This window comes from Eutrigla gurnardus (assembly GCF_963514095.1).
Source record: "Eutrigla gurnardus genome assembly, chromosome: 8".
NCBI lineage: Eukaryota > Metazoa > Chordata > Actinopteri > Perciformes > Triglidae > Eutrigla > Eutrigla gurnardus.
This window is the reverse complement of record NC_139922.1, coordinates 26,879,402-26,894,766: the sequence shown is the minus strand read 5'-3', so window position 1 is coordinate 26,894,766 and position 15,365 is coordinate 26,879,402. Positions and strand designations below refer to the sequence as shown.

The 15,365-nt window shown below is 45.2% G+C and overlaps 1 protein-coding gene across 1 annotated transcript; it reads left to right on the top strand.

The window, feature by feature from the left end:
• The first annotated feature begins 882 nt into the window (after nt 1–882).
• Nucleotides 883–15,226, top strand: prpf6 (PRP6 pre-mRNA processing factor 6 homolog). The gene is made up of 21 exons (XM_084016296.1): nt 883–1,121; nt 1,813–1,975; nt 2,072–2,190; nt 2,302–2,380; nt 2,608–2,784; nt 3,799–3,912; nt 4,014–4,108; nt 4,190–4,346; nt 4,919–5,081; nt 8,694–8,812; nt 8,894–9,112; nt 10,190–10,312; nt 10,444–10,565; nt 10,674–10,812; nt 10,904–11,023; nt 11,988–12,164; nt 12,249–12,382; nt 13,683–13,774; nt 13,951–14,065; nt 14,359–14,485; nt 14,803–15,226. The coding sequence occupies exons 1-21, from the start codon at nt 934–936 to the stop codon at nt 14,953–14,955; spliced, it is 2,895 nt and encodes a 964-aa protein (XP_083872422.1). The 5' UTR covers nt 883–933; the 3' UTR covers nt 14,956–15,226.
• The last annotated feature ends 139 nt before the right edge of the window (nt 15,227–15,365 follow it).

Here is a 15,365-nt window from a genome sequence, read left to right as displayed (position 1 = left end):
TAACTTACTGAGCTGCGGAGTACGCTTCACTTAGGGTCCAATAAAAGAGGGGTTTTATTGTGGAAGGCTGATCCTTTTAAAATAAGGGGCTGTTACACGGCCATTATGTATATTATTACTGGCATTATGAAGAATGGCTTCATTTCAATTCAGCATTATTCGGCAAACAAATGCCGGCTGTGTCATATATGTCATGACTGGGGTCACAGGTCCACTTGTACAACTCCATCAAGGGAGATTGAGTGGTCTCATGATGTACCAAGAGCATAGTATGCTGATAATACATTCAATCTAATTACTAATATGCCTTTGGCGTTTGCACGAATGCCCATAAGAAGAGGAATTGTGAGAATATTTAAGCAAAATTGAACACAAATATCACAGGAAAGGGAAAAAATCCCCAAATATGCTCCCCATAAAATGCAGGTGAATATTCTGCAGGTACCTTAAACAAATATGTCATGAAGTTTGTTAAGGAAATACACACCCAACACATACATAACTCACAGTAAAAACACAGTCTAGGGAGGAATACGTGTATAGAAAGCCTGCTGGCCTACTTCAAATGTGATCTATAGCAATAGTTTATAGGCCAATTATTTTTCAGGGTGTGGCGCCCTCGTGTGGCTTATGTGCAAAACTGTAGTATATGTAGTATATTAGTATAAACATATTAAATATCTTAAATAACTCATTTAAATGACGCGGTTACACGGCGTGACGTGGAACATACATATCGTAATCATATGTAAATGAATAATATACTATATATCTAAGAAGGTGAAAATAAACAGAAACCCTCTTGTCCTGTAGGGGCGCTGTCATAAACACCAACGGACTGTTCCCGGATGACGGGGTCGCTGTTAGCCGCGTACCGGAAGTGCGGCTGTTGTTTATCCGGCAGTTAGCCTCGTTTGAGTCGTTGCAGAAACGATGGCGAGCGCTTCGGCAAAACAAGGACCGAAAATTGTCTCCAAGTCATCGGCGGGAGGCGCCGGGGCGGCGGGGGTCGGCGGCGGCCTCCCGGCGATGCCCCTCGCCTCCCCGCTCATGGGGAAGAAGAAGAAGCCGTTCCTGGGGATGCCCGCTCCGCTGGGCTACGTCCCCGGGCTGGGCAGAGGGTAAGCTAACATGCTAACGCTAGCCAGAACAGCCTGAAAAGACCTCGTATATTTCAGCACGCAATAGTAGTGAAACGAAAGAAGGCATTAGCTCGCTATTATTTATTTATTCATTTATTTATTTTATCATTTTAATTTTTTTTTTTAATTTTAAACTTTATTTTATTATTGGCTTGTTTTAATGTTTTTTTTCCTCAAAAGCTTTTAATGTTTTATGTAAAGCACTTTGAATTGCCCTGTGAAAGGTGCTATACATATAAAATTGCCTAGCCTTGCCTATTAGCAATGTGGTCATCCCTATGTTGTTGCCCTCCTCAGATTATGATTATTATGATTATTATTATTATTATAAAATCTGAGGTAATATGGGGCAGAGGGCACATAAACACTCCCATACAACTTTACATTTAATTTATCTGACGCTTTAATCCAAGTAGATTAGTAGATTAAAATATACCAAAGTTTTCAATGGGTGCATTGATCTGATATCCTTTTCGAAGCGAGCAGGCGCTCCACTTTATCTATACTTCATATTTATTTGTCTGATAGAGCACATATAGAGAGAACATGGAAACGTATGCTGGTCACGGAACAACTGCTGCTTAGGTGGAGAGGGAAATCAAAGTGTGCCCATGACAACTCTGCCGGCGTTTATTTGTGTAAAATGAAAGTTGATTGCCCTCCTCTTTAGTGCGACTGGCTTCACCACCCGATCTGATATCGGTCCTGCTCGTGATGCCAACGACCCGGTGGACGACAGACATGCACCTCCGGGGAAGAGGACCGTTGGGGACCAAATGAAGAAGAACCAGGAGGAGGATGAAGAAGATCTGAACGACACGAACTACGACGAGGTGCTTGTGATTGGACTGTCTGTTAATTGATGTCCATGTGATGATTACAGGATTACTTCAGTCATCCTGATCGCGTCGCCCTTCTTGTTCTTGTAGTTCAATGGATACGCGGGCAGCTTGTTCTCCAGCGGGCCCTACGAGAAGGATGACGAGGAAGCAGATGCTATATATGCCGCCCTGGACAAGAGGATGGACGAACGACGCAAGGAAAGAAGGTCACTGAACGCATTTCCCACCTGACTTTTAGGGAACGAGCAGAGTTTGTTTGACATCCTGAGCACTCGGTGCTGCACGTGAATGTTAGTTTAAATAGTGTTTACTTTCAGGGAGCTGAGAGAAAAGGAAGAAATCGAGAAATACCGTATGGAGCGACCCAAAATCCAGCAGCAGTTTTCAGATCTAAAGGTACCGTTATTAACTGTTGCTTTTCTTTCCCACCTGTGATCACAAATACATCTCTTCTACTGTTCTTTAAACTTTTTGTCACCGTTTGAAGCCACATGTTTCTTTACTGAATCAAAAAAAAGGCAGAACTTTGGATTTTGTTTTATTGTGAATTTTACGGATCAACCTTTCAGAACATCCTGCCTTTCATATCACTGAAAATGAGTGTGCTGTCTTTTTCTTCACAGAGGAAGTTGTCCGAAGTGTCTGAGGAGGAGTGGCTCAGCATCCCCGAGGTGGGAGACGCCAGGAACAAACGCCAGAGAAATCCCCGCCATGAGAAACTTACCCCAATGCCCGACAGCTTCTTCTCCAAACACCTGCAGACCGGAGAGAACCACACCACCGTCGATCCTCTGCAAGGGGTCAGTGTGCACAAAACATAATGAAACATCCACACAAAGCACTCATCACAAAGAAGCACATGATGTAGTTTCAGCGTGCACCAGCAGGAGTCAGGGTATCTCAACGGAAACAAGGGAATTACTTCAACTGTGCAGTTTGTAAATCCTTTTTTTTTTTTTTCTCTCGTCTCATTGGACGGCGAGGAAGATATCACGGCAATGTTTTTGATAAATGCTGCCATTAAGAATGAATATAAATATTGTTTTAAAATGTTAAGCCAATGCAAACTTTGTAACTGTAAGCAGCTGTGTAATATCCATATTTCTGCTATTTGTAAGAAGGTTAAGACGTTAGTGTATTATCCATGTGTGCTCTTCTGAGTCTCTCGCTCCCCACACAGTAGTGATTTGTTAGAAACAGCGATGTTCAAAAATGAAATGAATCACTTGAACTCGAGGAAGATTAGACGTTGCTGGACAAAGGTTACTGACCTCATGACCACCCGTTCTCTGAAAATCTCTGAACACTGAGGCAAATTTGGCTGAAACATCCACTTATGCTCGAGGATGAACTGATAGATGTTGGTGATCAAAAGTCAATAGCTCAAGAATTCATATGCTAATAAGACAATTTTACCCAAATGTCTGAAAGGATAAAACGATGAAGTGTTGAGGTTTTGGACAGACGTGGATGTTAACTCACCAAGACTGGTTGGCGGAGGTATACATTCTAGTTCTCTTAAAACCGTTAAACTACCAGATCGATAAGCAGCACCGTTAAAATCTTAACAATCCCCATCCTTAATGATCTCTCCTGAAATGGGAAGTTGTCATTTTTTCCTCCTTGTACATATTGAATTCTCAAAGTTTTCATTATTAGCCTTCATTTAGTCCTCTGTGCAGTTCAGCCTTGTGGCGTTGGAGAGACGTATTCACACCTTTAATTTTCTCAGGTATCATTTACACTGCTGAGAAACGGGCCATATGATCTGGGCCAATCTTCACCCAGCAGTAACTGTTTCTTCTCGTCTCTAGCTGGGAGGTCTGAGCACGCCGTACCCGGGAAGCATGACACCAGGGACCGGGGAGCTGGACATGAGGAAAATCGGCCAGGCCAGGAACACACTCATGGACATGAGGCTCAGCCAGGTAACTCGTGATCATCCATTACCCGTTCTATCATTCAGACTCTCGACGCGGTCGACTCACGGGATTTATCGTTTCCTCTCATCTGCATCGGCCTCAATCAGGTGTCGGACTCGGTGAGCGGACAGACGGTGGTGGATCCGAAGGGTTACCTGACGGATCTCAACTCCATGATCCCGACACACGGAGGAGACATCAGGTAGAGAAGATCCTCGGGTGTATTTGTGTCAATAAGTTGTGTGTGTGTGAGCCTGATTTATCTTTGGTTCTGCATCACCAGTGACATCAAGAAGGCTCGTCTGCTGCTGAAGTCGGTGAGGGAGACCAATCCGCATCACCCGCCCGCCTGGATCGCCTCTGCCAGGCTGGAGGAGGTGACCGGCAAACTGCAGGTGGCGAGGAACCTGATCATGAAAGGCACAGAGATGTGTCCCAAGGTAAAGGCTGATGGACCTGCTGAAGGCCGAAGCACAGCAGCTAATAGCTGGTGTAGCACCTCCAGACCATAGGCTGGGTGTAATCTGTTGATCTTATACACACCTATAACATGACGGAGACCTTTCTATCCACTTCTCCAGCTGTCTGGTTACATGACTATAACGTAACGTCTGCTAGGGATGCAAAATCAACACAGTCACATACAAACCAATACAGCCAACCTCATCTAACTGTTGCCCTGGTGACAATATACAGTAATATCTGGTGGGGTTTCAGAGGGTTAAGGTGGGCTGACCTTTAAGGTGCACAAATTCAAGCTTCTCCTTTGAGTTTTCCTGTTTCTTTGTTTTTTCTTTCATATATTTTTAAACAATTTTACTGATAATAATTGACATTAATGGTAAAACAAATTTAAAATGTTTTTTCTTCTTCGTAATGTGTAAAACAAACTGAAATCAAAACAGTGACCCCAAAGCTGCAATCAAAGACGTGTTGTTGAACCGCTGCACTGCCCCTGGGGGAATCGGTCCTCGCCCTCCTGCTGATGTAAGCCTTTCTTTTCACCCACCAGAGTGAGGATGTGTGGCTGGAGGCAGCCAGACTCCAGCCCGGTGACACCGCCAAAGCCGTGGTAGCGCAGGCCGTCCGCCACCTGCCGCAGTCCGTCCGCATCTACATCAGAGCTGCAGAGCTGGAGACGGACATCCGGGCGAAGAAACGGGTCCTCAGGAAGGGTAAGGCTTCAGGATAATATCACTGTAGCACCATAGGAGGGTAAGGCTTCCACATAATATCACTGTAGCACCATAGGAGGGTAAGGCTTCCACATAATATCACTGTAGCACCATAGGAGGGTAAGGCTTCCAGATAATATCACTGTAGCACCATAGGAGGGTAAGGCTTCAGGATAATATCACTGTAGCACCATAGGAGGGTAAGGCTTCCAGATAATATCACTGTAGCACCATAGGAGGGTAAGGCTTCCACATAATATCACTGTAGCACCATAGGAGGGTAAGGCTTCAGGATAATATCACTGTAGCACCATAGGAGGGTAAGGCTTCCACATAATATCACTGTAGCACCATAGGAGGGTAAGGCTTCCACATAATATCACTGTAGCACCATAGGAGGGTAAGACTTCCAGATAATATCACTGTAGCACCATAGGAGGGTAAGGCTTCCACATAATATCACTGTAGCACCATAGGAGGGTAAGGCTTCCAGATAATATCACTGTAGCACCATAGGAGAGTAAGGCTTCCAGATAATATCACTGTAGCACCATAGGAGGGTAAGACTTCCAGATAATATCACTGTAGCACCATAGGAGGGTAAGGCTTCCACATAATATCACTGTAGCACCATAGGAGGGTAAGGCTTCCAGATAATATCACTGTAGCACCATAGGAGAGTAAGGCTTCCAGATAATATCACTGTAGCACCATAGAAGGGTAAGGCTTCCACATAATATCACTGTAGCACCATAGGAGGGTAAGGCTTCCACATAATATCACTGTAGCACCATAGGAGGGTAAGGCTTCCACATAATATCACTGTAGCACCATAGGAGGGTAAGGCTTCAGGATAATATCACTGTAGCACCATAGGAGGGTAAGGCTTCCAGATAATATCACTGTAGCACCATAGGAGGGTAAGGCTTCAGGATAATATCACTGTAGCACCATAGAAGGGTAAGGCTTCCACATAATATCACTGTAGCACCATAGGAGGGTAAGGCTTCCACATAATATCACTGTAGCACCATAGGAGAGTAAGGCTTCCAGATAATATCACTGTAGCACCATAGGAGGGTAAGACTTCCAGATAATATCACTGTAGCACCATAGGAGGGTAAGGCTTCCACATAATATCACTGTAGCACCATAGGAGGGTAAGGCTTCCAGATAATATCACTGTAGCACCATAGGAGAGTAAGGCTTCCAGATAATATCACTGTAGCACCATAGAAGGGTAAGGCTTCCACATAATATCACTGTAGCACCATAGGAGGGTAAGGCTTCCACATAATATCACTGTAGCACCATAGGAGGGTAAGGCTTCCACATAATATCACTGTAGCACCATAGGAGGGTAAGGCTTCAGGATAATATCACTGTAGCACCATAGGAGGGTAAGGCTTCCAGATAATATCACTGTAGCACCATAGGAGGGTAAGGCTTCAGGATAATATCACTGTAGCACCATAGGAGGGTAAGGCTTCAGGATAATATCACTGTAGCACCATAGGAGGGTAAGGCTTCAGGATAATATCACTGTAGCACCATAGAAGGGTAAGGCTTCCACATAATATCACTGTAGCACCATAGGAGGGTAAGGCTTCCACATAATATCACTGTAGCACCATAGAAGGGTAAGGCTTCCACATAATATCACTGTAGCACCATAGAAGGGTAAGGCTTCCACATAATATCACTGTAGCACCATAGAAGGGTAAGGCTTCCACATAATATCACTGTAGCACCATAGGAGGGTAAGGCTTCCACATAATATCACTGTAGCACCATAGGAGGGTAAGGCTTCAGGATAATATCACTGTAGCACCATAGGAGGGTAAGGCTTCCACATAATATCACTGTAGCACCATAGAAGGGTAAGGCTTCAGGATAATATCACTGTAGCACCATAGGAGGGTAAGGCTTCCACATAATATCACTGTAGCACCATAGGAGGGTAAGGCTTCCACATAATATCACTGTAGCACCATAGGAGGGTAAGGCTTCAGGATAATATCACTGTAGCACCATAGGAGGGTAAGGCTTCCACATAATATCACTGTAGCACCATAGGAGGGTAAGACTTCCACATAATATCACTGTAGCACCATAGGAGGGTAAGGCTTCAGGATAATATCACTGTAGCACCATAGAAGGGTAAGGCTTCCACATAATATCACTGTAGCACCATAGGAGGGTAAGGCTTCAGGATAATATCACTGTAGCACCATAGGAGGGTAAGGCTTCAGGATAATATCACTGTAGCACCATAGGAGGGTAAGGCTTCAGGATAATATCACTGTAGCACCATAGGAGGGTAAGGCTTCCACATAATATCACTGTAGCACCATAGAAAGTCCCACGTTGGGTTTGGACGAGACGTTTGCTGCTGTGTTGATAGGAGGAGAGTCTTGTTTGCCTCCTCGTGAGCAGTGAATGAATATGTAACGATTTCCCAACCGAAAAGGAAGACACTAGAGTCCATCTGTCCATTGTCTCATAACAGCGCCGACACACACACACACACACACACACACACACACACACACACACATACACACACACACACACACACACACACAGGCCCTGCACATGAGATTGCAAAAAGGCTTTCATTAGAGTTACATTTGGCAGCTGTAGACCTGGCTTCTCGTCAAGGCCAGGCACCGTGTTTGAACCACGGTGTCAATGCCCCGACATGCACACACACACACACACACACATGAATATTTCCCAGCAGCATACCCCACTGAAAGAGATGAATGTGGAGCTTCCTCTGTGGAAGAGCTGCCTCTACATGTCCAGCTGCCTCCTTCTTTCGTCACATACTTAACATCAACATCTTTGCCACTTTATATAATGTGTTGCCAATGTAAGTCTACTTGTGTTTTTCAGTCTTAAAACTTCTCTCTGAAACGGCAACACAGGTCTGAAGAGTCTCAAACCTGCATTTGATCTAAAGGCCATCAGGGGGCGACTCCTCCGGTTGCAAGAAGACATCTGATTGATTTGTTAAATTATTTTGCAACCTTGCATGTTGTGTGAGAAATAATAATGTCTCAGATAAGAAAGAAGAAGGTTGGTAGAGAAGAATGTAAGCACCATTAGTTCTGCTCGTATGAAGGGCGATTCCAACACAGGAATGTGAACCCGATAAGTGAGAGTGAATGAAACCTCGAAGAAGAGGAGAAACGGCTCACATGCAACAATTGCAAAAGTCTGACCTGCCGATTCTGTTTTTCTTTTTCTAGGAATTATTATTGCCAGAAAGCTCCAGACTATTTTTTTGTCATCCATAGAGGTTATCTGCATTAAAAAATAAATGCTTGTCTTTATTATTTATTTATTCAATTATTTATATTTATATATATATAAAAACTTAGTTATTTAAATATATGCTTGATGAAAACTTGTTTTTGGCCATTAGTACTTTTACTGATGTGTTATTAAGTTTAACAGCTCATAATTCCATCTCTTATATCTATTTCACATCGCTGTGAAAATAGATAAATTCGCTCTTCTCACAATTTACAGATGAGATTGTGATTTGTCATGTTTGAAGAGTGGATCCCCAGAAGTGTAACTGTTGTGTAATGGTTCCCCTTGCAGCCCTGGAGAATGTGTCCAAGTCCGTCCGACTGTGGAAGACGGCCGTGGAGCTGGAGGAGCCGGAGGATGCCAGGATCATGCTTAGCAGAGCTGTGGAGTGTTGCCCTACCAGTGTGGAGGTACTCGTAGCCACCAAACCCCTAACATATTCCATATGAGCTGACAGCCATCCCAATAGTACATGTTTTCATCCTCTTCAGCTGTGGCTGGCCCTGGCCCGGCTGGAGACGTACGAGAATGCCCGGCGTGTCCTGAACAAAGCCCGAGAGAACATCCCCACTGATCGCCACATCTGGATCACTGCTGCCAAGCTGGAGGAGGCCAACGGCAACACTCAGATGGTGGACAAGATCATCGACAGAGCCATCACTTCTCTGCGCGCCAACGGCGTGGAGATCAACAGGGAGCAGTGGATACAGGTGGGTTTCAGAGAGAAATCAGGGTTTCCTGCAGTCAGCATTGTGGTCAAGACCGCGGAGACCAAGACTCTGAGGGGTTGAGACCAAGACAGAATCCATACCGAGCCCAGACCAGTCCGAGTCCCACACTGTGGACACATTAACATGTTTAAATGTGAACATGAAAACCATATAGACGGTTTAGTGATGTCCACACAGTTGTGGGTCTTGACTGGTCCTGAAGTCAAATCCAGAGTCTTCCGTTGTCTGAGACGAGACCGGGTAAAAATGACCTTGATTCAGTAAACTTCAGTAAACATCTCGACACAAAAGACGAACACTTCCTGCAGCTTTTAACGGCAGATGGAAACTTCTCCCATTAATATACATTCAAGGTCTATCAGGTCAGATGGCATGATATTGTGTTCATACATGTGTAAATAGTGGTGGAAGTAGAACTCCCTTTTTAAACTATCCCTGGGTGTTGATGTGTTGAGTGTTCGGTGAAGCGTGCCAGTATTCTTTGGAATGCATGCCTTCAGCTTTTTCACCAATCCGAGCCGGCGCTGTGACTCACGGTCACGTTTACTGCAGCTCACAGTTGTTTTGCAATCACAGGACTTTTTTCTTCTTGTTTTTATTTTTTTCTTGCCCTTGCTTTTTCCATCTCTGGTAGTTTGTGGTTATTGTAGTCGGTTTATCAAGTTAGCGTGCCAGTACACTCCGTGCAACACTAACAAAGGATTAATTGAAAATGACAGGATTTGGCAGCTGTTTAAAGAATCCTTTTTTGTTTGAGACCCGGAGCTGTTCCCTTCTCGGCCTGCAGAGACGACCTTTCATAACAGGCCATCTTTAAACTGGATAAAGATATGGGTTCATCTCAAACTGGCGTTTTGAGATGAACCCAACGTTCTACAGGAATACAATATCTCTAAACAAGGAGAGCAGGATGGGAATGTTGACACGGCCCTCCAACGAGATGCCAGTTTGAGTTTGAGACCCCTGTTAGCTAGCTTCGAGACGTTTTCAGCTGTGTATTTATCGGCATATAAACCTCTCCACACTTTCCCTGAATGATCTCTTCTCGTCCTGCAGGATGCAGAGGAGTGTGACAAAGCAGGCAGCGTGGCCACCTGCCAGGCCGTGATCCGGGCCGTCATCGGCATCGGCATCGAGGAGGAGGACCGCAAACACACATGGATGGAGGACGCAGATAGTGTGAGTAACGGAAAGTAATCAGTCATTGTATAGTTCTACATTTGCTGTTTTCCCCTCCGTTTCTGATTTAAACGCCACCATTAAAACTCTGTCACGGAGATGCTTATGTGTTCTGTACATTGTTGTTTCAGTGTGTGGCCCATGGAGCGCTGGAGTGTGCCCGGGCCATCTATGCCCACGCTCTGCAGGTGTTCCCCAGTAAAAAGAGCGTCTGGCTTCGAGCGGCCTACTTCGAGAAGAATAACGGCACCAGGTGACCCGATTTGGTTTCTAGAAAAAACTAAAGTATTTCAGCCAAAGCTGACTTTAATTCTTCATGTCTGTTATTTATCACTGTGCTCCTCCTCATTGCATCTCTCAGGGAGTCTTTGGAGGCCCTGCTCCAAAGGGCCGTGGCCCATTGTCCCAAGGCAGAGGTCCTGTGGTTGATGGGGGCCAAATCCAAGTGGCTAGCTGAGGATGTACCTGCCGCCAGAAGTATCCTCGCTCTGGCCTTCCAGGTGAGCATTTAAGTAAAGCCAACGTGAACTTGTGTACGTAGTCTCCATGCAAACCTGCGTCTAACTCTCTTCTCCCGTTTCCTGTTTCCAGGCTAACCCAAACAGTGAGGAGATCTGGCTGGCCGCTGTCAAGCTGGAGTCTGAGAACAACGAGTATGAAAGAGCCCGTCGACTGCTGGCCAAGGCCCGCAGCAGCGCCCCGACAGCCCGGGTGAGGACTGTTCTCTGAGCCGGTCGCCACGTCTTTAAAGGCCTCTGAGGCTTAACAATTAGTTTCAGGCCCATCTACTCTACATCGAGCCGACATCAGAAGGCAGATAGTTTTACGTCGACTCTCAGCCCTCTGTGACCTTCTGTGACCTTCTGCAGACAGTTAGTTGAACTCTGTATGAGAGGGGGGTGTGACCCGCTGAACTATCAGGTTTAATTCTTCTTCATGGTAAATTTAAAGTGCATACTTGAGGTGTCTTCTCCAAACACGTGGTCTCCCTCAGGTTCAGGCTTGCCAGGTTTCTACACCTCAAAAGGTTCCACAGCTCAGGTTGACAGACGGTAAACTCTCTCAGATGACCTGGAAACGCTCCCTTTAGTCATCTCTATTGTATAACTCTGACATGTTTGAGTACGACGGCCCACTTAAACATGGGCTGGACTGATTGTCACGTCAGATAACACAACCGCTTGGTGTTGATGAAGCAGGTTTAGGCTCAGCTCCCCTGGAAGTAGGTAATTAATTCATGTGAAAGCTGGAATGGTGTCTAATGGAGCGAGAACAGAGGTTGTGTTAAAAGAATATTTTCTGTCATTGACTGAATTTTACGTAAAAAGTCATGTTAGTAAAGTTATAAGTAAAATATAATAATAATTGATTGTATTATATCTTTTATCTATAAGTCAAAAACTCTTATCTAATCTATCAAAAAATGTCTCGGTCCTCAATCCAAAACCCCAAAATGCAGTGGAAATATATAGTTAATCTAATATGTGTTAATCTAATGACATATCCTCCTTCAATCCGTTGTTGGTGAAACCTTTTCAAAACAACATTTTCACTGCAGGCTGCACAGAACAGGATGAAGCTGTGTTTCATCATAATGAAAACAAAAATGTAATGAGAGTGACGGGTAATAATAGATTAAATTGACTGTAAAAGAACACGTTGGTTTGGTCTCCAGGTATTCATGAAGTCGGTGAAGTTGGAGTGGGTGCTGGGGAACATCGAGGCCGGCCAGGAGTTGTGCACCGAGGCCCTGAAACACTACGAGGACTTCCCCAAACTCTGGATGATGAGAGGCCAGATAGAGGAGCAGTGTGAGAACATGGACAAGGCCCGCGAGGCTTACAACCAAGGGGTGAGCGTTTGTCCGTCGTCATACTTTTCAATGCCAGCTTTTGGTTACATGCGTTTGATGAAGACGACCTGTTTGTTGCTGCAGTTGAAGAAGTGTCCCCACTCGGTGGGTCTGTGGTTGCTGCTGTCGCGTCTGGAGGAGAGGGTGGGTCAGCTGACCAGAGCCAGAGCCATCCTGGAGAAGGCCCGACTCAAGAACCCCCAGGGCCCCGAGCTATGGTGAGGAGCAAAAACACACCGCTGTCCCTTTGCTAAGCCCCGCCCCCTGCAGCTACTCCACCAAGCTGTCAGAGCTAATGCTAGTTCATGATTCGCTAACGTAGTAATCAGAGCTGCAAACTTGTCGCTTTTCGGCGACAATCGCCGTTTTCTTGGTCAATTTGGTCATTCACGTGGATCGTGTAGAACCGGAGAGTTTTCTTTTGGGGGGGGGGGGGGGCGGGGGGGGGTCCAGAATTGCGAACAATTATTGGATCATTCTTATTGTTGTGTTTTCTGTGCAGTTATGTCATTTGTTTAGTTTATTTTTTATTTTTGTGTATGTTAATCCAGAGCTAAAATCCCGCAAGTAATATTTATTGAGAACCGTTCGAGGTTCAGCAGCCCAATGGTGTAGTTCCTCTTTAAGAGATGGGTGAATGTGAGTCCATGTGACCGGTGTTTACTCCGTGAAAAGGAAGCGCAAGAGTATTTTCTTTGTACTGACTTTCAACCCGGTATGCAGCCACTTGGTAAGTTAAGTTCTTGTTTTCTTGTGTGCTTTCATGTTGTATGCTTCATGTTGTCTGCTAACGCTATGCTGTATCGTCGCTCTGTGTTTTGTCCGCTCCCCTGTATTGTACGTTAAAGCAAACGCGATAACGCTATGCTCCGGTAGATCCAAGCAGTTAAGTTACTGACAATAGAAGTTAAAAGTTAATGAAATGGTGAAGCTGTGGCACATAAAGATAATATTTGGATTTATAACGTTGTTGTTCCATCCGTGTTTATCCATACTTGTTTGTTTAGTTTTGATGAGTGAATCACAGGGACCGGCACTTGACGTGGGGGCTGCACTTCCTGGTTTGCCGCGGGGCATCATGGGAGCTGTAGTTTTTGTTCACGGAGAAAGGTTGAATGCACTTTTGCATGGTTTTTCGTTATTGAACAATAATAATTGACATTTCTCTGGGCCAATCGGAATCTTGAAGCACACAGCGCCAACTGAGCTCGCCATTGGATGAGACGGTCGCCTGGCTACCTCGCAAATCCCTCAATGACAATGATTTTTGAGAAAGTATGCTGAGTTTTGTTAAGTCACGCTCAGACTAGTGTCATTTGCATAGTACCATCAAAAAAAAAAAATCCCCCCGTGACACTGTCACCTTTTTTCCTCTGAGGAGTTTGCAGGTCTGAGTAATGTTGATTCATTTTCATAGTTTTACAAACTAGAGCACAGAAATCCGGGATAGATGAACCTGACACACGTCTCTGTGCTTCTATAATCACAATAATAATATGATGTCGTCATATGAAACAGGTTGGAGTCGGTCAGGCTGGAGTTTCGGGCCGGGCTGAAGAATATCGCCAACACACTGATGGCCAAAGCCCTGCAGGAGTGCCCCAACTCAGGTGAGAATGCCCTCCGGTCGTCTTTTAAACCAAGACAGCAGGTTTGGAAAGCGTCTGTAAGGGCTTCAAAGGCATCAAATCTGAAATAACAAGCCTTTCTGTTCATAGCAACCTTGTTTTTCTGTGAATTTGCTGAATCCTCAGCAGCATGACTTCCTGTGTGTCCTTCCTCCCAGGGATCCTGTGGGCTGAGGCCGTGTTTTTGGAGCCCCGCCCTCAGAGGAAGACGAAGAGCGTGGATGCTTTGAAGAAGTGTGAACACGATCCCCATGTCTTGCTCGCTGTAGCCAAGTACGACCACACCTTCTCACTATAATTATGAATAATTAATCATATTCAGGTTCACGTAATACGACGTATTCAGACCTGCAGCTTGTTGGATTGGTTCTGATTCATTGGTTCTGATCACACGTTACACTCGGACCTCGTGGGGAGTTTTGTCGCCCCCTGGTTCATTCTTGTAAAAATCCGCTCCAGCTTTCAGAAGCAACGAGTTCCGTCTGAATACGCTCTTCTTTAGCAAACCTGCAGACTTGAACTTGTACTAACGTCACGTGTGATCTTGGTGATCTCAAACACTTCAGGTTGTTCTGGAGTGAACGCAAGATCACCAAAGCCAGAGAGTGGTTCCTGAGGACGGTGAAGATTGAGCCCGACCTGGGAGATGCGTGGGCTCTCTTCTACAAGTTTGAGCTGCAGCATGGCTCGGAGGTGAGGACTGATCAATCATCATGTTTACATGGAAGTCCACATGGTTCACTTCTCACAGAGCATGACGAATGCTTCTGCAGTCTGATGTTTCCTTCATGTAGCTCTGGTGTGTTAGCAGCTATGACTTCTCATTGTATCCTTTACTCACCTTACTTCCATCAATCGTGGCTCCAATAAGCACCACATCGGGAAAGATTTCCTTTGGCTTTTGGTGTGAACCGCTTATAAAACACATTTTCCATCCGCTCTTTTTTCTCCCTCTGTCATGGTAACGCTGCGTGTCGGTATCTAACGTCTTTTGTCCTGCGTCCAATCAGGAGCAACAGGAAGAGGTGCGAAAGCGCTGCGAGAATGCGGAGCCGCGCCACGGAGAGCTGTGGTGCGCCGAGTCCAAACACGTCCTCAACTGGCAGAAGAAAACAGGAGAGATATTAGCGGGGGTGGCCAGCAAGATCAAGAACACATTCTGAGACACCTGGAGGACTCTGGAAACACCTGGAGGACTCTGGGAGGAAACGACTAACAAGCTGGACCCGGACCTGCAGCAGATACCTTTCCCTCTTCAGGTTTTATGGAAGTTCGGATTCTCGCCGCCAGAGAACGATAACATTTATGTCAAAGGGAAAACAAACCAGCGTAGTCCATTTAACGTTCCCTTCTTACGTCTGCTGATTGCACTTTAAAAAAGTGTTTGAAACTGCAGAGAATATGTTCTGCAATAATCAAAAATGAAATAAATCCCATTGTTTTTTTGTCGAGAGAACCGATGTGATGCTTCCTTCTGGTTTTGGACCTGGTCTCCCACGTGATTCTAGTAAACCCTCCCTCTGATGTCACGTGAGCACGTTCCTCGCAACTCTGCTGTAAAGCTGCACCTGAT